This window comes from Pseudorca crassidens, chromosome 17 (assembly GCF_039906515.1).
Source record: "Pseudorca crassidens isolate mPseCra1 chromosome 17, mPseCra1.hap1, whole genome shotgun sequence".
Classification (NCBI taxonomy): domain Eukaryota; kingdom Metazoa; phylum Chordata; class Mammalia; order Artiodactyla; family Delphinidae; genus Pseudorca; species Pseudorca crassidens.
The window spans coordinates 16,945,506-16,967,228 of NC_090312.1; the positions used below are offsets into that span (position 1 = coordinate 16,945,506).

A 21,723-nucleotide genomic window follows, 5' to 3' on the forward strand; every position below is an offset into this window, starting at 1 on the left:
CAGTAACGACCAGTCATGGCTCCCACTCTCCACTGAATCCCATTCCAACTTGTCTGATGAGCTTTCAGGGTCTCTCAAGACATGATTCCAAGGCTCTTGCCAAAACTCACACACTTTTCTCCCTGAAACCTCTGCCCCCAGCAGGCTCTTTGCATCTCCCCCCATCCCCCCGCCAAATATATTTTGATGACTTATCAGCCAGGCCTCTAGTCTAGGCATTTCGGAGTGAGCCAACATCCCAGTTTCCTCTGATAAGCCAATATTCTCAAAAGCAAAGCTGCCTGGCTTTGAACAACCCATTAGCCTGAAGTTCCTTTGTTCACTTAACAGATACTTGAATACCCACTATGTGCCAGGTTCTGTCCTGGGGGCTGGAGATAGGGGAGGCGGGTGAGCGAAGCTTAGAGCTGTTCATGTAGAGTATAATCTAGCAGAGGTGACAGAAAGTTACAGAAGCAGTGATAATGCAAGAGTGCCCTATATAAATAGGTGGCATGAGGTGTTAGGAGAGAGGTGTGGGGAGTTGGGAGAGGTACGCAGGAGCCTCACTGGACTTTATCCCGAGGGTGACGGAAAGCTAGTGAACGGGGAGGAGGGAGAAGATGTGTGGTGTCGACTGATGTGCGTTTCAGAAAGCACCAAGTTTAATCCCTCCATGCCTGGCGCTTCCACAGCTTGCCTCCAGCCCTCCTTCTGGATCCCTATGCGTCTGATTCCTAACACGATGTAATCGGCCAATGCATTGAGTTTACACTATTCATCTATTTGTTCACTATGTCACTATGTCCCAGGTGCTGCATTAGGTTGTGACGCTACAAAGGCGGACAAAAATAAGAAGCCCTGTGGTAGGCTGAGTAATGGCCCTCCCAAAGATGTCCAGGTCCCAATCCCTGGAACTTGTGACTGTTACCTCATATGTAAAAAAGAACATTGAAGATGTGATTAGGCCCATCCTCATATATCCAGACAAAACTACAATTTGAAATGATACGTGCAGTTCATAGCAGCACTGTTTACAATAGCCAAGACATGGAAACAACCTAAATGTCCATTGACAGATGAATGGATAAAGAAGATGTGATATATGTATATATACAATGGAATACTACTCAGCCTTAAAAAAGAATGAAATTAATGCCATTTGCAACTACATGGATGGACGTAGAGATTATCATACTAAGAGAAGTCAGAAAGAGAAAGACAAATACCATACGATATCATATATATGTGGAATCTAAAATATGACACAAAAGAACTTCTCTACGAAACAGAAACAGATTCACGGACATAGAGGACAGACTCGTGGTTGCCGAGGAGAAGGAGAGGTGGGGGAGGGATGGATTGGGAGTTTGGGATTAGTAGATGCAAACTATTATATAGTGAATGGATAAACAATAACAACAACAACAAAAGTTAAGGCCCATCCTGGATTATCTGGGTGGGCCCTAAATGTCATCCTAAGTGTCTTTATAAGACGGAGATAGAGAGAGATAGGAGACACAGCCTTTAATTAAGAAATCACACAAATGAATAGCTAATGACAAACTGACAGCAGCTGGACAGCCTGACTTTGTAAGGGAAGACGCTTCTTCAGGGCAGGGGCTCTCCACCCTGTCTCTGCGCTGGCGTCAGCAGAGGGGCTCTTAAGTACCCTGACCTCAGGCCACACCAGCTGAGCCAGACTCCCTGGGGGTGGCCGCAGCAAATTACGTTCCCATCGGCAGAGCACGAGGGTTCCCTTTTCTCCACATCTTTGCCGACACTTGTCATCCCTTGTCTTTTTGATGATGGCCATCCTGACAGGTGTGACGTGGCATCTCCTGGTGGTTTTGATTTGCATTTCCCTGATGTTTAGTGATGTTGAACACCTTTTATATGCCTACTGGCCACCTGTATGTCTTCTTTGGAAAAAGGTCTATTCAGGTCCTCTGCCCATTTTTTTTTTTTTTTTTTTTTTGCGTTACGCAGGCCTCTCACTGTTGTGGCCTCTCCCGTTGCGGAGCACAGGCTCCGGACGCGCAGGCTCAGCGGCCATGGCGCACGGGCCCAACCGCTCCGCGGCATGTGGAATTCTCCCGGACCGGGGCACGAACCCGTGTCCCCTGCGTTGGCAGGCGGACTCTCAACCACTGTGCCACCAGGGAAGCCCTACCTCTGACCATGTAAAAAAAAAAAATTTATTTATTTATTTATTTAATTTTGGTTGCATTGGGTCTTCGTTGTTTTGTGCAGGCTTTCTCTAGTCGTGGCAAGAGGGGGCTACTCTTCGTTGCGGTGCGTGGGCTTCTCATTGCGGTGGCTTCTCTTGTTGCGGAGCACGGGCTCTAGGCGCGCGAGCTTCAGTAGTCGTGGCTCGCGGGCTGTGGAGCACAGGCTCACTAGTGGTGGTGCACGGGCTTAGTTGCTCCGCGGCATGTGGGATCTTCCTGGACCAGGGCTCAAATCCGTGTCCCCTGCACCAGCAGGCGGACTCCCAACCACTGCGCCACCAGGGAAGCCCCCTCTACCCATTTTTTAATCGGGTTTTTTTTCTTTTAATGGTCAATTGTATGAGTTCTTTGTATTTTAGATATTAATCCCTTATCAGATATATCATCTGCAAATATCTTCTCCCATTCAGTAGTTTCCTTTTTGTTTGGTTGACAGTTTCCTTCACTGTGCAAAAGCTTTTTTCTTTTTTAAACATCTTTATTGGAGTATAATTGCTTTACAATGTGTTAGTTTCTGCCGTATAACAAAGTGAATCAGCTATGCATATACATATATCCCCATATCCCCTCCCTCTTCTGTCTCCCTCCCACCCTCCCTATCCCACCCCTCTAGGTGGTCACAAAGCACCGAGCTGATCTCCCTGTGCTATGCGGCTGCTTCCCACTAGCTATCTATTTTACATTTGGTAGTGTATATACATCCATGCCACTCTCTCACTTTGCCCCAGCTTACCCTTCCCCCTCCCCGTGTCCTCAAGTCCATTCTCTACGTCTGCGTCTTTACTCCTGTCCTGCCCCTAGGTTAATCAGAACCATTTTTTTTTAGATTCCATATATATGTGTTAGCATACGGTATTTGTTTTTCTCTTTCTGACTTACTTCATTCTGTATGCCAGACTCTAGGTCCATCCACCTCATTACAAATAACTCAATTTCATTTCTTTTTATGGCTGAGTAATATTCCATTGTGTATACATGCCACATCTTCTTTATCCATTTGTCTGTTGATGGCCACTTAGGTTGCTTCCGTGTCCTGGCTATTGTAAATAGAGCTGCAATGAATATTGTGGTGCATGTCTCTTTTTGAATTATGGTTTTCTTAGGGTATATGCCCAGTAGTGGGATTGCTGGGTCATATGGTAGTTCTATTTTTAGTTTTTTAAGGAACCTCCATACTGTACTCCATAGTGGCTGTATCGATTTACATTCTCACCAACAGTGCAAGAGGGTTCCCTTTTCTCCACACCCTCTCCAGCATTTATTGTTTGTAGATTTTTTGATGATGGCCATCTGACCGGTGTGAGGTGATACCTCATTGTGGTTTTGATTTGCATTTCTCTAATGATTAATGATATTGAGCATTCTTTCATGTGTTTCTTGGCCATCTGCATGTCTTCTTTGGAGAAATGTCTATTTAGGTGTTCCGCCCATTTTTGGGTTGGGTTGTTTGTTTTCTTGACATTGAGCTGCATGAGCTGCTTGTATATTTTGGAGATTAATCCTTTGTCATTTGCTTTGTTTGCAAATATTTTCCATTCTGAGGGTTGTCTTTTCGTCTTGTTTATGGTTTCCTTTGCTGTGCAAAAGCTTTTAAGTTTCATTAGGTCCCATTTGTTTATTTTTGTTTTTATTTCCATTTCTCTAGGAGGTGGGTCAAAAAGGATCTTGCTGTAATTTATGTCATAGAATGTTCTGCCTATGTTTTCCCAAGAGTTTTATAGTGTCTGGCCTTACGTTTAGTTCTTGAATCCATTTTGAGTTTATTTTTGTGTGTGGTGTTAGGAAGTGTCCTAATTTCATTCTTTTACATGTGGCTGTCCAGTTTTCCCAACACTACTTATTGAAGAGGCTGTCTTGTGCAAAAGCTTTTTAGGTTAATGTAGTCCCACATATTTATTTTTGCTTTTGTTTCCCTTGCCTGAGGAGACAGACCCAAAAATCTTTTGCTGAGATTGATGTCAAAGAACATACTGCCTATGTTTTCTTCTGGAAAATTTATGGTTTCAGTCTTACATTTAGGTCTTTAATCCATGTTGAGTTTATTTTTGTATATGGTGTGAGAAAGTAGTCCAGTTTGATTCTTTTGCATGTAGCTGTCCAGTTTTCCCAACACCATTTACTGAAGAGGCTGTCTTTTCCCCAGTGTATATTTTTGCCTCCTTTATTGTAGATTAATTGACCATATAAGGGTGGGCTTATTTCTGGGCACTCTTTATTGATCTATGTGTCTGTTTTTGTGCCAGTACCATACTCTTGATTACTGTAGCTTTGTAAGCATAGTTTGAAATCAGGGAGCATCGTACCTCCAGCTTTGTTCTTCTTTCTCAATATTGCATTGGCTATTCAGGGTCTTCTGTGTTTCCATATAAATTTTAGGATTATTTGGTCTAATTCTGTCCCCTGTATTTTTCTTAATAGCAAGATGTCACTGACTCAATTTCAAAGGAGGACAAGAGGCCTGTTAATACTGCTGTATTGTTAGCAGCATAAGTAACTGCAGCAATAACTAACAGAGACCCTCAACTACCTCACTGCTTAGGATCAGGACCCACAGGGTATAGGGCATTTTAGATCTTCTGCTCTCTCTGTCTGGGCCACTTGCTGTTCATTGATTATTTGACTGGTTCTTGCATTCAGTCATGCATGCATTTATTCATTTAATCAAATATGTGTTGCAAGCCTAATATATGCCAGTACTGTTCTAGGCATGGGGAATACTGTCACCTGGAGCTTATCCTTTGATGGCCTAGGTTATGACGCTAGAGACAGAGAGAGACACTGGAAGTGAGATGGCATGAGGTCAGGCTTTGGCCCCAGTCTATCTCTGCTCATCACCTGTTCTGGGTTGATTTTAATCTCCCCCGCCCCCCCAAATATATGTTGAAGTCCTAACCCCAAGTACCTCAGACTGTGAGTGTACTTGGAAACAGGGTCTTTATAGAAGTAATCAAGCAAAGATGAGGTCATTAGGGTGGGCCCCTCTTCAGTATGACTGGTGTTTTTTATAAAAAGGAGAAGTTTGGATGCAGAGACAGACTTGCACAGAGGGAAGTCAATGTGAAGAGACACAGGGAGAAGATGGCCATCGACAAGCTAAGTAGCGCCTGAGGCCACCAGAAGCTAGGAGATAGGTCTGGAACGGACCCTTCCCTAGTGCCTTAGGGGGAGCATGACTTCTGGTTTCCATCACTGGGAGACAATAAGTTTCTGTTGTTTTAAGCCACCCTGTTTGTGGTACTTTGTTAATGGCAGCCGTAGGAAACTAGTACACCACCCAAAGCAGGGATCTTTTCTTTCCAGGCAACCAGGGCCTGGAGACCAGGCGGTGAATGCTGACCTGGCTGCTTTGGCTAAATTTGAAAACCTGGACCCACCTTTCACTAGGAAAGAGCACAGTGACTTGGACGGGAAATGCCTCACTTTCAGCAAAACTGGTGTGTGAACACTTGGCATTTACACTTGAGAGAAATTGAGGGGTTGTTGTGTTGTCAATAGGAATCTGCCAGAGAGCATACCCAGGGGGCATTCACAGGTAGGGGTCACTCGAAAATTCTGGTTTGCACACAACCCTTTGAGCGGCCAGCTGCCCTGAAAGGCATGCTCTCTGGGCTCCATCTTCACCTGTGACCAGTGAGGTTGGTCTTGCCTTTTGGTTCTGCTCTCAGGTGCCACCATCAGCTTCTGAGATTTTCCTTGTGGGGCAAGCAGACAGGTAGGTGTGGTGATTTTGTGGCAGATACTGTGGCAGATTAAAGATGGCCACACATTCTTTGACATTTCTCCTATTGAGAGGTGGGGTTCATGTCCCTGTCCCTGCCCCCTTGAACTGGGGCTGCTCTGTGGCTGCTTTGCCCAACAGAATGTGGTAGAAGTGACACTATGACAGTCCTGAACCAAGACCTTTAAGAGGACATGCAGTTTCTGCTTCCTTCCCCTTGGAGCTCTGGGCCACCATGTAGGAAGTCTGACTACCCTGAGGCTGCCATGCTGTGAGGAAACCCAAGCTACCCACGTGGAGAGAGGGATGCTCAGCCAGTCCCCACTGTTCCAGCCCCAACATTTCAAGTCATCTCAGCCAGACAGCATGGAGTAGAGATGAGTCATAACTGCTACACTGTCTGAACTTCTCACTCACAGAATTGTGAGATACAACAGATTTCTGTTTGAGAAACTCCTAAGTTTTGGTGTGGTTTCTAGGCAGCAGTAGTTAACCAGAATAGAGGCAGACCCAAGATATCAACCAAGAGTGTGAGAAGATGCTCTGCATCTGGACTTTGAGACCAGCAAGTAATTTTCAGAATGAATGAATGACACCGAGGAAGGCCTTAGAGGTTGAGGCGGGGTCCACACCTGATGGGCCACCTGGCTGGCTCCATCATTAGGATGATAGACACAAGCTCACCTGCTCACTCTGCAGCCCCCATCAGCCCCCGGGGCAGATAGGAAATGTGACTAGAAGACAAGAGAATCTCTTTCTATTACACAACATTGCTACTAATAGCTCTGCGCTGGCCACTGTGCTAGGAGCTTCATGTGTTATTGCTATACTTCACAAAATCTTGAAAGTAGGTGTTTTACTGATATGGAAACTGCAGTTCAGATGCTTATGAAGAGCTCAGAAGAACATGCTCTAGGACCAGAGCTAGTCCAAGGCAGGGCTAGCGTTCAAACGCAGGCTCCAAGGCTTGGCTTTTGGAAGGAACCCAAGGGAGTCCAAACTGGGGTGACTTGACACAGGAAAGGTAGGGGGAGGGGAGAGGGAACAGGAGGAAGGCCTTTAAAACAAACACAACAGAGTCCAGTTATTCAGAGGTACCCCTTGAAACGACTGCCACATCATCCATTTGGCCAACACAGAAGGTTCCTGCCACCAACCTAGAAATCTCAAGTCGCCTCTCAGAGTTCTGAGGGAGCAATGACTGTGAAAAAGCTCTGCAAAGAGTCTTCTGTAGGACTGAGAGTCTGACGCTGTATAAGCCCTAACATCTGCTGATTTGGTAAGTGGATATATTTAGTGGTGGAACAGTTTTTCTCCCAGTTTCATAACACTTAAAAAAAAAAAACCTGCTTGTCCTATTTTTTTTTTTTCTTTTCTCCTTTTCTTTCTTTCTTCTTTTTTTTTTTTCATGAACTCGCGAGGGATGTTGCCATTCTTTCCATAGCAACACACTAGGATACTGACTCTGCTTTGCTGGGAGAAGTCTAAGCCGGCCCCGGGAGGAGCAGAAGAAAATGCCGGGCTGGGGTGGGGAATAAATTGCTAAAACTCCAGTATCCGAAATGAAGGCAGAAAAAGCCTTGAGGTGTTTTGGTCCCAAGAGCTGCAGGTGTCATTCCAGCTTCCGCTCCTGTCCGGTACTGAGGCGGTGCCTGCACGTACGGGGCAGGTCCTGAAGCCCTAGCGTATTTGTTCCCAAAGGATCGTGATTCTGACAGTTGTATCGTTCTCTCCAAAGTGCTACCTTTCTTCAGTGCTTTCTGGATCCTTCTGATGATGGTAGGGAGGCAGCTTCAACTAGGTGACAACCTGTCTTCAACACTTTTTGATTACATCAACTTGTCTCTCCTTTTTAAAGGAAGGTAGACCTGGACATTTGGGGAGGGAATGGGAAAACCAGCCCAAGTCGAGGGCACGTAGTTCCCACTTTCACACACACCATCTCCTTTCATCCCCACGATGGCCCCGTGGAGAGAACATTCTTATCTGCATTTCCTTGAGGAAACTGGATCTGAAGCCGAGAATCTGAAGCTGTCACGCCTAAGGAAGGGCTCTGCAGGTACAGAGCTGGATGCAAACGTTGCTGTCATGTGTTGCCATTTGGTATTGTCCGGTGTGTCTGCATGGAGCTCGGCTACCTTGGCCTGAAGGCGGAAAAGCCAGCACCTCCTATCAAGGGTGATAAGGGTTAGCAGACCCATTCTTTCCAACATGACATTCTACCTCTCATTTCTATTCTCCAAGAGGCTGCTGCGGTGAGTGGAAGAGCACGTAGGAGGACGAGTGCCTGGGAGTCATTAAAAAATAATACTTCTGAAGAATATATAACCATGTAGGAACATACTCATAATATGTTAAGTAAAAAATGAAGCTGCATAATGTACTGTATGATGCCATTTACCTGACATCTGGAAAAGGCAAAATTAGAGAAAAAGCAGTGGTTTCCAGGGGCTGGGGTGGGGGCTGACTCCAAGGGGCATGAGAGAATTTGGGGGGGTGATAGAAATGTTCTATGTCTTGATTATCGTGGTGATTACTCAACCACATGGGTTTATCAGAACTCATAGAATTGTTCACTAAAAAGTGAATCTAATTGTATGCAAATTATACCTTGATTTTATTTTTGGGTTTTTTTTTTGTCCATATACTATGGCTTGTGGGGTCTCAGTTCCCCGACCAGGGATTGAACCCACTCCCTCAGCTATGAAAGCGTGGAGTCCTAACCGCTGGACCGCTGGGGAATTCCCTTATACCTTGATTTTAAGAAAGACCAAAAAAAGGGCTTCCCTGGTGGCGCAGTGGTTAAGAATCCGCCTGCCAATGCAGGGGACATGGGTTCGAGCCCTGGTCCGGGAAGATTCCCACACGCCACGGAACAACTAAGCCCGTGTGCCACAACTACTGAGCCTGAGCTCTAGAACTCATGAGCCACAACTACTGAAGCCCGCGCGCCTACAGTCCATGCTCCGCAACAAGAGAAGCCACCACAGTGAGAAGCCCTCACACTGCAACGAAGAGTAGCCCCTGCTCGCCGCAACTAGAGAAAGCCCGCGCACAGCAACAAAGACCCAACACAGCCAAAAATAAATAAATAAAATAAATACATAAAAAAAAAATTTGCAGCTACATATTAGTATATACAAGAGAACTCCAATTTTGTGTCAACACACACATTTGTAAAAACATGCAGATGATGTTAACACTGGCTATCTATGGGGTGAGGAATTATTCATGATTTTTATTTTCTGCTTTATATTTTTTCAACAATTTCTATAATATCCTAGACTGTTACCGTTAGAATCAGAAGAGTGGTTTTCTTTTGTTTTAGGAGAGAAAACACGGCTGAAACAGTTTTGGAGTCAAGCTCCATTTCTTAGAAGCTGTCTGACTTCAAGCAAGCAGGGCCATAACCTGTGAGCCCAGTCTTCTCATCTGTAAAATGGGATAACACCACTCACCTCTGAGGGTTGTCACTATGATTAAATGAGATAACAGTTGTAGAAGTACTTTATAAATTGGAAGATGCAGCTCGACTAGTAGTCACTGCCATCCTCTCATCTTTGAGAACTTCTTTGATTTCCTAATCCAGTGGTTTTCAAGCATGATGTCATTACACATTTATGCTAGTAAGAGCTTGAAGCTAGCACATGACTTATTTAAAAAAAAAAAAGGAGTACCTAGTACGTAGTGAGTACTTAATAAATACATGTGGAATGAATAAATGGCATGCTGTCCTCCATGTGTTGTACCAGAAGAAACAGTGAACCATGCCCTCGTTCATACACTGCAGTGGAGCACATCTTCAGAACCGTTGATCGTATACTGTGTACTGCTCATGAATCCAGCACATTGCTACATCTAATGGCACTTTTAGGACATTTAAGAGGTATACCCCAAGAAGCTAACCATCTAAGTAGAAGCAAAGGAGTAACAGATGATAAGGAGAAGAGCTTGGTGAAGGGGCGATTAGCACACAGGGCCGTGGTGGTGGGGAGGAGATTTTTCCTGGCCAGGTGGGACCACAGCTGAGCCTTGAAGTTTCAGCAGGAAAGAATGGATGTTACAAAACGAGGTGGAAAGATGTTCCAGATGGGAGAACAGTTTGGGCCAGGGGTTGACTGTGATCTACCTCTTGCTCTTGTAAATAAAGCTTTACTGGGACCCAGACAGCCAGGCCCATGTTTGCTTTTACCCTTCCACGGAGGAGTTGAGTAGCTGCAACAGAGACCCTCTGGTCTGCACAGCCTAGAGTATTTACTATCTGCCCCTTGACAGAAAAGGTTGGCTGACCTCTGGTCTGGGCCAAGACACAGAGGCCTGAACAAACCGTGGAGTCTGCTGAGGACCAGGTGAGAAGGGAGCTGGGTGTAACAGAGGAAGTGGGGTGGGAGGCAAGGAAAAGATGGGACAGGTAAGGTGCCGAGGGTAGTGGGGGTAGTGAGGAGGTAAATGCCTGGACTGAAGTTCTTGTTCCCACGGAAGCAAAACAGCACTGCTGAATTTGCCGGGGAAGAAGAGGTTCTGGGGACCTGGACCAGCTGACAGCTGGTCTTGGAGGGGCCTGGTGGTGATGACCCTACAGCTAGGACCGCAAGAGAGAGTGGCCTGCAGTGGTTCTGCCATCCTGCACGGGGGCTGGGAGAGGCGCCTCTGTCAGAACAGTGAGGCTGAGGGGGATGTGAAGGCGGGGCCCTCCCTACTGGCACCCACCCACACCCCAGGTGGCTTCGGCTCTTTCACAAACTCTGATGCCATCCTCTGAGCCTGGGGGTGTTGGAGAGGGAAGAGCCTGCTTCTATAAGAACAGCGAGGGCTGTCAGGGGATAAAAGGCATTGGTCAGACTCCAGCTTTGTTCTTTCCTCTCTCGTTCATTCATTTTAAATGCCTTGAATGAAATTACTCCCTCAGTCTCCAGTTCAGCTCCCCTGTTCTTGAGTTAACTCCCATCCTCCTATCTCTCCATGAAAACTGCACTCAGAGTAAATGATTTCTTAAGGGCTACACCCAGGCATCATGCTAGGTTCTACTTTTGTCCTCAGGGCCTATCGCAGGGCCTGGTATGCATGGCTATCTAATAAAAATGTTGGCTGAACCACTGAAACGACAAAGGTGGGCAGGACACAGTTTCTGTTTTGGGAACTGTGTCACTCCTGTGTCTCAGTTGCCTCATTTGTAAAATGGGGATGATAAGGGCATTTACGTCATATGATTGTGAGGATTAAATTTGTTTAACAATAGTCACTTAGAACAGTGCCTGAGTCAAGGCAAGAGCTCAGTAGAATACCACAAAGCTACAGTAATCAAAACAGTTTGGTACTGGCACGAAAACAGACACATAGATCAATGGAACAGAATAGAGAGCCCAGAAATAAACCCACGCAACTATGGTCAAATAATCTATAACAAAGGAGGAAAGAATATAGAGTGGAGAGAAGACAGTCTCTTCAATAAGTGGTGCTGGGAAAACTGGACAGCTACATGTAAAAGAATGAGATTAGAACATTTTCCAACACCACCTACAAAAATAAACTCAAAATAGATTTAAGACCTAAATGTAAGACTGAAAACCTTAAAACCCCTAGAAGAAAATATAGGTGGAACACTCTTTGGTGTAAATCGTAGCAATATTTTTTTGGATCTGTCTCCTAAAGCAAAGGAAACAAAAGCAAAAATAAACAAATGGGACTAATTAAACTTAAAAGCTTTTGCACAGCAAAGGAAACCATCGGCAAAACGAAAAGACAGCCTAGCCTACTGAATAGGAGAGAATATTTGCAAATGATATGGCCAATAAGGGGTTAATATCCAAAATATAATATATAAACAACTCATACAACTCAACACCCAAAAAGCCCAACAACCAGATTAAAAAATGGGCAGAAGGCCTGAATAGACATTTTTCCAAGGAAGACATACAGATGGCCAACGGGCACATGAAAAGATGCTCCACATCGTTAATCATCAGAGAAATGCAAATTAAAACTACAGTGAGGGGCTTCCCTGGTGGCCCAGTGGTTGAGAGTCCGCCTGCAGATGCAGGGGACACGGGTTCGTGCCCTGGTCTGGGAAGATCCCACATGCTGCAGAGCGGCTGGGCCTGTGAGCCATGGCTGCTGAGCCTGCGCGTCCGGAGCCTGTGCTCCACAACGGGAGATGCCGCAACAGTGAGAGGCCCGTGTACCGCAAAAAAAAAAACAACAAAAAAAACAACTACAGTGAGATACCACCTCACACCTGTCAGAATGGCTGTTATCACCAAAAAGAACACAAATAACAAATGTTGGCGAGGATGTGGAGAAAAGGGAACGCTCACATGCTGATGGTGGGAACATAAATCGGTGCAGCCACTGTGGAAAAGAGTATGGAGGTTTCTCAAAAAAAATTAAAAATAGGGGTTTAAGAGGTACAAATAAGCTACAAGTATATATTGTACAACATGGGGAACATAGCCAATATTTTATAATAACTATAAATGGAGTATAAACTTTAAAAATTGTGAATCACTATATTGTACACCTGTAACATAATTTTTTTTAAAGATTTTTTTTTGATGTGGACCGTTTTTAAAGTCTTTTATTGAACTTGTTACAACATTGCTTCTGTTTTATGTTTTGGTTTTTTGGCCGTGAGGCATTTGGGATCTTAGCTCCCTGACCAGGGATTGAACATGCACCCCCTGCATTGGAAGGCGAAGTCTTAACCACTAGACTGCCAGGGAAGTCCCTAATTTATATAGTATTGTACAGCAACTATACTTCAGTTAAGAAAACCAGAACTACTGCATTACCTAGCAGTTCCACTCCTGGGAATATATCTGGGAAAAAAAAAAAAAAAAAAAGAAACCGAAACACAATTTGAAAAGATACATGCACCCCAATGTTCATAGCAGCACTATTTACAATAGCCAAGATATGGAAGCAACTTAAGTGTCCATCAACAGATGAGTGGATAAAGAAGATGTGGTATATATACACAATGGAATACTACACAGCCATAAAAAATGAAAGTTTGCCATTTGCAACAGCATGGATGGACTTGGAAGATACTATGCTTGGGGAAATAAGTCAGACAGAGAAAGACAAATACTGTATGATATCACTTATATGTGGAGTCTAAAAAATACAACAAATTAGTAAATATAACAAAACGGAAGCAGACTCACAGATATAGAGAACAAACTAGTGGCTACCAGTGGGGAAAGGGAAGGGGGGAGAACAAGATGGAAGCAAAGGATTAAGAGTTACAAACTATTATGTATAAAATAAATAAGCTATAAGGATATATAATACAAAACAAGGAATATAGCCAAGATTTAAAAATTGTGAATCACTATGTTTTACACCTGAAACTTATATAACATTATACATCAACTATAACTCAATTAAAAAAAAGAGAGGTTAGTAGATGTTAACCATTTTTTTGGTTATGTTTTATTATTACAACCTGAAAGGGCCCAGACAAGAGGAGCAAAATCCTGAGGGTTATGAATGGTTAAAAAAAAAAAGGTGGAATCATTTCCATTGGAATCATTTCCAAGGCTTTCCGGGGATCCAGAAAGGCTTCAGAGTAGAGGCGTGGTCTACAGTGCCTTGAGAATGGAGTGTTTGGGAAGAATCCTAATGGCTTTACTAGATAGACACTGAACTGTAATTGATTACTGATGTCTGCTCTGGGCAAGGAAAAGTATAATGGTGGTGTGTGTGCCTCCTTGGCTTATATTGTTTGTTTTAGGATTCAGACATGTTAGGGCACATTTTGAATTCTGGCAGTACAGACCCACCAATAAGTTTTTGAATTCTAAGGCCTAAGAGTTGTCTGGGAGGTAATGTATCCTTAGGGAAGGCAGATGCCCTGACTCAGGAACACTGCCTGAGTCATCAGAAGGAAATGCAATTGCGACTGCAGCCTGGTGCCTGATCTTCATCAGATCATCCTTTGGCCCAGACCCCAAGGATCCATGCCTAACTCTGAGAGGAGGGGATAAGTCAAAACTGACAGAGCTGTTGAGAGGAAAACTCTGCGCGAAGCAGCGCTGCCAGGGCCCCGTGACGGAATGTAACACCTGGGGTGGGGGATAGATTCTCCTTGTCACGGCAGAGTCCACCATGGGGGTGGGGACACTGTGGGGACACTGACACTGTCAGACGCCGGGGAGTCTCACAAGGGCAAGAACTGGAGGCCCAACTCTGGCAGAAACAGGAGACGCATTCATGGTGGCTCCTTAAAGACTCTCTACCACGTCCCCTGAGGACCCCCAGGAATAGTTAGGGGGCTGGAGATGGTCAGGGCCTGGAGCCCCACCGCAATGGGAGGGGACAAAGCCTCATGCATAGTGACCTATATGTGAGCCCAAGGCTGGGAGCCCTGAGAAACACAGGTCACTGGGTTAGACTGCCCCGAGGGGATGAGTGCTCGGAGTGCCCAGAGGAGGGAGGTGCTCATTGCCTGGGGCGAGGGCAGAGGTGCTGGAAAGCTTCACAGAGACCAGGGTGGAGCCAGGTGAAGGTGTGGGTGGGGACCTGGAAGAGGAAGGGCATCCTGGACCAGGGAAGATGCATGAGCCAAAGTTCAGAGGCACGAAAGGAAGGCTGGGGCCGGGAATGGTGCGGGTTTGGGTGGATGGGGGTCAGGAGACGAGCCCTGGGAGGGGACGCTGGAGGGGCTGGAAGTGGGGAAGGCCGATCAGGGGTGTGAACATGAACAGCAAGACTCTGCCTTGGTCTTTGTTGCGTTTCCTGTTCCTAAGGACAGCAGCTAGCCCAGAGGGAAAGCTCCATGAGAAAGACTTAAATGAGAGGATGGATGGATGGAAGGAAGAAATCAGGATTGGGGGGAGGGTAGAAGCTCCCCTTCCTTTTATTGAGAGCAAAATGGGAAGGAAACCCTGGTTGGACTGTTAAAGGAAAGGAAACCTGACAAGCAAGATTATGAGCAAATACAGCAAAGAAGAAGGGTGTGTGCGCAGGTGCGTACATAAAGCAAAAGCGTAAGAGACAGGTTGTGTTCTCAGCCCCGAGCCTCAAAAAAGTACCTGTAGGTTTAAAAGAAAAGAAAAAGAAAGGCAACGGAGCCCCTCTGCACTGGATTGAAGTGAAGAGCACAAAGCAAAGGGGATGATTAGAGCCTTCCCAGGATGCAATGCAACTTCCTTCAGGCGCCAAGGGGGAAGGACCCCTCTTAACCTGGTCCCCGGTGCTCCCTTCTCAGCCTCCGCGGCTCAAAGGGACGCGGCAGGAGGATGCGCAGGCCAGGTAACCCTGCCCAGCGGGGCCGCGGCCGCGCATGAGCCTCCTCTCCTTGTTCTCGCCTCGTTGTCTGTCTTTGGAGCCTTGCTGAGAAGGAGGAAAACGGGGCCAAAGCTGAGATGAAAGCGCCTGTAATCTCATAAAAGAGCCAGGCGGAGGCTCTGAAAGGCACAGAGGAGCCAGCACCTGCCATTTGCACTTCAAGGCAGGCAGTTTGAAACCCACCAAGGCGAGAGGCCTGACTGTCCTTCCCCACCAGAACCCGGGCTTGGGCACGCTATGGCCCTGGGTACCAGAGCGTGCTGGTTGGTCAGCTGAATATCCCATGGGCTGCAGGAGGTAGAGGAGGAGAGGCAGGTAAACCACCAAAGCCCCCGGCTTGAAAGCTGCATTTAGGAGAGCTGGAGACTTAAAAATCCATCACCTCCTTTCCTTGCCGGACACAGTATTTATCACTTTCGTCGGCCCTCAGGCCACTGTACAGTGGGGAGAAGGACCTGCTATCACAAACGAACCCTCTCCCAAGGCCATCACAAATGAGGCTCCGTCAGAACGGAGAGAAGAATGAGTCTGCTTTAGGTGGCACACGAACGGAGCCTTTTCTGCTCCTCTTTGCTCTCCCGAGAAATTCTGCAACCCTGCTAGAACCCGAGGCTTGCACGGGGTCTTGTTAACCACCCATAACTGGAAGAGGGAATGTCTTCTCAGAGCACAAAGCCAAGGAAGCAAAGGCAGAAAGAGATGGATAATTTTCCAAATGAAATCGCCACATGATCAGTACAGGACTCGTGACAAATTTCTCGCAAAGTCATCTTCTATTTTCCATGAGCAATCTAGAAGGAGGACTTGGGGAAACCTACGAGACTGAAGAGAACACGTTGTCCTTTCCAGCTATGAATCGCCGTGATGGTGGGAGAGGCCACGGGAGGCAAGGTGAAGTGGGAAGAAGGCTGAGTTCGGGGGCATGCACCCTCACAGCGTGACTCAACTGTGTTCAGGGTGCTGGGCTCTTGGTTATCCGTTGCAACTCTGGGAAGGCATCCACGTGGAGAGAGCCTCTGAAGGGGAGTTGGAAGACCTGAATGCCCCGCCTGGTCCCATTCCTAACAGGTGTCATTTCACTACCTGGGGATTTAACGGGGTGAGCTCTCGAATTCAGCTCCAGCCCTCCAGGGTTCTGAGATGCCAACAGCTGTTCCAAGAAAGGTGAAGAAGCAGCATCCCGGAGAGTCAGCAGGAAGTAGGGGGAGAGGGTGCCCGGAAGATGCACAGTCATGGCTGCAAGGAACCGGTTGTGACAGACCCAGCCCAGAGTTAGGTTTAGGGAAAGCAAAGAAAAAAGCAAGATGCTCCCCCTTGGGAATAACGTTAAAATATCTGCTGCAGGAATCATCATGAAGACAGAGATATGCCTCCCCAAAGCAGCGTCTCTGGGAATAACTGAATTGCAGACTCTGAACATCAGAAAAATCCAAGAGAGATGAAAAACCTTGGGTAACAGCACAATAGGGAGAAAAACACTTCTCCAGGAGCTGCCTGAAGTGTCTGAATTGACCTGTATTAGGGAGTAGAGGTCTGCCACTGCAAGAAAGGAAATTGGTTGCAAGTTTTAATTAGCTGGGGTTTTGATAAGAGGTGGATCTTGGAAGCAGTAAAATGCCAAGTGATGGGCCTGAAAGGGCAGGTGAACCAGAGACAGGGTGGGCACTTTGCTCCGGCAGCAGCATATAATGAGCTTGAAAGTAGGCCAGGGCTGAACCGGGGCCCGCAGGCGTGGCTGAGAAATAACCAGTGGGGCCCTTGTGCCTGTCAGTCGCAGGCAAATGCCATCTGCTCCAGCTGCTGCCCACTCTGCCCCATTCTCTCTCCACTTTACCATTGGTGGCTACGGCGACCTGGCTGGTGGGACCAAAGTGCCTTGAGTGCCCTTCTGTTCCTCTGGCTCAGCAGATGCTGCCATCTTGGCCAGGGCAGCCTGGCAGAGAGCCGGCTGCCAGGATCAGACAGCAGGGTGAGAGCAGGCACTCTCCAGTGCTCCTTGCTGGCTTGCCTCCTTCCTTCCACAGCCTTCCCTGAACACCTCCAAGGCATCAAGGACTGTGTTAAGTGCTTTGACTGTGACAACAAGCAATCTTTTCTCCCTGGGTTCAAGGAGGTGGCAGATAAGAGGACAGGCAGAGATGCAACAGTAGCTAAGTTCTGTGAATGGGAAACAGAAAGGACCATAGAGGATAGAGTGGGGGGTGTGGGGTGGAGATTAGGAAAGGCTTGCCCCGGGAGCCAGGTGAGCTCACTAAGGCCATAGTTACAGAGGATGGATTCACCCATGGACTTGGTGACGCTTGGTGGGCTCTATGCACCTATCCTTCCTTCCTATCATCGTTGATAGTGTCAAAACCTTTCTTTTGTCGTAAGAGTGAACCAGGTAAGGAGGTGACTGGCTCAGGAAAGAGCCACGAGTGACTTTAAGCACGTGCTCTGTGGTCCGTGAGCAAGTGCAAGCCGGAAGGGCCACCACGTTCAGGCTCCACTGCAGATGCTGCCCCGACTTCTCAGTTAGTCCCCTCAATCCCCTGAGCTCAGGCTTGCTCAGGACACAGCACCTCAGCCTTTGCTCTCTGCCTGTTCCCATCATGAGGGGCAGGATGAGAACAACACAACTGCTGGAGAACTTCCTCAGCCGCCTGATTCCTGGGAGTCTAACACCTGCTGATAGGTCTTCCGGGCTCAGCTAAGGCCGTGGTACCTGAGGATGAATTCTTTCCCTCAAAACACACCTAGCTCCAAGGCAGACAGGCTCCTAAAGGCATGATCTTTGTGTGTGTGTGCAGGGCGGGGGCACGGAGGCTACCGGGGAACATAGTAGTCAGGCTTTGGGGATGGGCAGAACTGGGTTCCAATCTAGGTTTCTGCTGTGCAGACATTCGTACGTGAATGTTCACAGCAGCACTATTCATAACCATCAACGGTGGAAATGTCCATCAACCGATGCCTGATAAGCAAAATACAGTCTATCCCTACGACGGGGTCTTACTTGGCAAAAGAAGGCATGAAGGGGTGACACATGCTACAAGTACAGGCCCTGAAAACATGATTCTAAGTGAAATAAACCAGTCACAAAAGACCACATACTGTATGACTCCATTTGTATGAAATGTCCAGGATGGGCAAATCTATAGCGATGGAAAGCAGACTCGTAGCTGTCAAGAGCCTAGGGGGCTGAAGGCCTGGGGGAGGGGGGGAATTGGGAAGCGACTGCAAATGGGCATGGGGTTTCTTTGTGGGGTGATGGAAGATGCTGGACAATTGTGTTGAGGGTTGCACAACTCTGGACTATAATAAAACCTGCTGGATGGTACCCTTCAGTGGGTGAATGACGTGGTATGTGAATTTTATCTCAGTAAGGCTGGTATATTTACATTGCTTCTTGGCTCCCACTAGACTAAGGTTGACGAGGGCAAAGACCCCTTTCTTTCACTGTCTTCTGAGGACCTGGCACATGGTTGATGTTTTCATATTTGCTAATGAATGAACACGTGGCCTTGGGCAAGCCCCTTAGGTTCTTTAAGCCTCAGTTGCCGCATCTGCCAAGCGGAGATAAGAATGTCTCTTGCGGGCTTCCCTGGTGGCGCCGTGGTTAAGAATCTGCCTGCCAACGCAGGGGACGCGGGTTCGAGCCCTGGTCCGGGAAGATCCCACATGCTGCAGAGCAACTAAGCCCGTGTGCCACAACTACTGAGCCTGCGCTCTAGAGCCCCTGAGCCACAACTACAAAGCCCTTGTGCCACAACTACTAGCCCGCGTGCCACAACTACTGAGCCCGCGTGCCTAGAGCCCGTGCTCCGCAACAAGAGAAGCCACCGCAATGAGAAGCCCGCACACTGCAATGAAGAGTAGCCCCCGCTCGCTGCAACTAGAGAAAGCTCACGTGCAGCAACGGAGACCTAACACAGCCAATAAGTAAAAAAAAAAAAAAAAAAAAAAAAAAGATTGCCTCCTGCAAAGGGCTGCTGATTAGGAGACGGGGCACTAGAGGCCGTTGGCAGGTCTGGGGCACACAGTGGTGCTGATTAAAGGTTGGTCCCTGGATGTGTGGTTCAGCGCCACTGACTCGGCTCCATAGGGGGGTCCCTCCCACTGGGACTGCTATTTCTTAGCCACCCACCTCCCTCCCGTCACTCATCCGTTCTTAGAGCCCAGTGTCCACGGCCACGCTGTCACACAGAGCGGCCCGCATGAAGCCGGGTGTCAGGTCGTTAGAGGCTGCCCCGTGCGAGCACCCCGGCCAGCAGGGGGCTGGTGAACACATCAGACTGTATTTGCTGTCTGTCTGGAGAGGCCTCTGACAGTCTCTCCCAGACTGTGTCTGTCACTGCCGGTCAGGGCGGACGCCAGCTAGCAGCACACGCTGCTGAAAAGGCACAGTATTTTCAAAACAGCTGCGTGAGGGTCAAGGCTACGAGTGCGAGAAGCCACGCCGCCATCCTTACGAATCCGTTTTGCAGAAAACATGAAAAGGAACTTCCAGGCCCCCAGATGCCTGGAACTCTGCGTCCCACTCCCACTCTTGTTCACACCGGGGCCCCAAGAGCCCGGCCAGGGGTCCGGGTGCGCAGTGCCCCCCAAGCATCTGTCCTTTCCAGGCCTCCGAGCCCTCGGGGGAGCCATCCTCTTCTCCAGGAAGGCGACTCCCTGCCACCCTCCAGCCTCCCCAGACTTCACCGGTAACCCCTCCCTCTTTCGGGAACCAGCTGGAAAGTACCTTCTGCAGAGAAGCCCACCTGATCCTTTTAAGATGAGGTTAGGCCTCCATCACATGGGCTCGGAGCTCCATTTTTCCCTCCGTCTGCAGTGTTACATTGATGATCATGTGTCTAAGGTCTGTCCCCCAACCAGCCCGTGTGCTCCCGGAGGGTGGGATCTGTTTGGATTACCGCAGTGTCCCCAGGGCTTAGCGCACAGGAGACGCTCGCTAAGTACTTGTTCAGTGAAACAGTCCCACTGACATTCTCCTTTCTCTCCACTTCTTCCAGCTCTGCTGGGCGGCGGCCTGTTCCTGCCCTGGCCCCTGTACCCCACGAAGCCAGAGGAGGAGAGGGTTGGAGGAAACACTTGGGTCTCTTCACAGAGAAGCCCCTTGTGTGGCAAGAGCGTGGGGAGGGGAGGAGAGGAAGCGGGAGGGGTGCGGGGTGAAGCCTGGAGGTGGGGGGACGATGCAAGGGACGGGGGGGGCGCTGAGGAGACTGCGAGGCTGGCCTGCGGGCCCCTCCCACTCTATCCACCCGCACCCCACCCGCGCTGCCCACCCCTCGTCTGGGCAAAGCCCCTTCATCCTCTGGGGAAGGTGACACTCTAAAGCTGGTGGAGAGCTGACCGAGCAGCCCTACAGGTGACCGCAAGGGGCTGACCCACTGGTTTGGTTTTTGGACATTTTGAGCCAGCCTCACAGTAAGAAATACATTCCACATGGCAGTCCTGTGTGTGTGTGTGTGTGTGTGTGTGTGTGTGTGTGTGTGTGTGTGTAGACTTGCATATAAAAATGAAGCGGACAAATACAGGAGGAAGGGATTAGAGCTACAAACTATTAGGTACGAAATAAGCGACAAGTTTACACTGTACAAGAATACAGCGAATATTTTATAAGAACTATACATGGAGTATAGCCTTTAAAAACTGTGAATCACTATACTGTGCACCTGTAACTTGTATAATTCAAACAAAAAAACAAACCCCACAAAGTGAACAAAATACTACTCACCCTGACTATGTTGGGTGTATTCTAATACCTTCTACTCTTTTCTATTCAATTTCAAAAACACTAGCGGTCATGACTTACTAACAGGGACCTGCAGCCAGGACTGTTTAGGTGTGGGAAACAGATACTTCTTGCAGTTTTAGGTCAAATGAAAGGGAAGACGGTGACAACGAGAGTGTTCCATGTGGACAAGGCTTTAAAGTTTATATAACACTCCTCTCTCATTTGTGTTCACAACAGCCCTGCAGCATCAAGGGGATAAGACTGCCATCCAATTTCACCCACGTAGAACCTGCACCATCTGTGAAAGGCGTTATAAGGTTGCAGGGCAAGTATGGAGAGAGGTCTTCTGCCTTTTACCATCTGTCCTCCCATCATGCTATGTTACCCAGGAAGAACCCCTTAACTGTCTGGAGATCACGTATATTTGAGAAAGGCAGCAACAGGCATTAGAATTAGTTTCATTTGGATTAGAAAAAAAAACTACCCCACACTTCGGTGGTGCTTGTCACGTGCCTTTCACCGGGATCTATGCTGGGGATGGTGGTGTAAAGGCACTAACACAGGTACCTCTTCTGAGTACTTAAGATCCAGGTACTTTATATAGCTTTGATTTCATTTAATCCTCACAACACCATTATGAGGTGGGTGTCATTCCGAGAAAACATCCTCTGACTTGACTTGGCGGCTCTGGGCACCCAAACAAAGAGGCCGGGGCAGGACCGACTTCCTGCTAGTTGGGTGTTGGCCACATAGCCGCACGTGTTGCATTTTTCCAACACTCCTGGGAGGTT

General features: G+C 47.6%; 2 protein-coding genes across 7 annotated transcripts in view; one reads left to right on the plus strand and one right to left on the minus strand.

The window, feature by feature from the left end:
• The window catches only part of DERL1 (derlin 1), a 124,874-nt gene extending 103,477 nt beyond the window's left edge, over window positions 1-21,397 (plus strand). The window contains exon 9 of one of the 2 annotated variants that reach the window (XM_067711373.1): window positions 21,170-21,397. In XM_067711373.1, coding sequence (XP_067567474.1) covers window positions 21,170-21,382 — 213 coding nt within the window. In that variant the 3' untranslated portion in view covers window positions 21,383-21,397. Of the gene's footprint in view, window positions 1-9,256; window positions 9,290-21,169 lie in introns of those variants that run through there. The other variant, XM_067711377.1, reaches the window with a different exon arrangement.
• The window catches only part of ZHX2 (zinc fingers and homeoboxes 2), a 173,437-nt gene that overhangs the window by 41,955 nt on the left and 109,759 nt on the right, over window positions 1-21,723 (minus strand). The window lies entirely within an intron of this gene.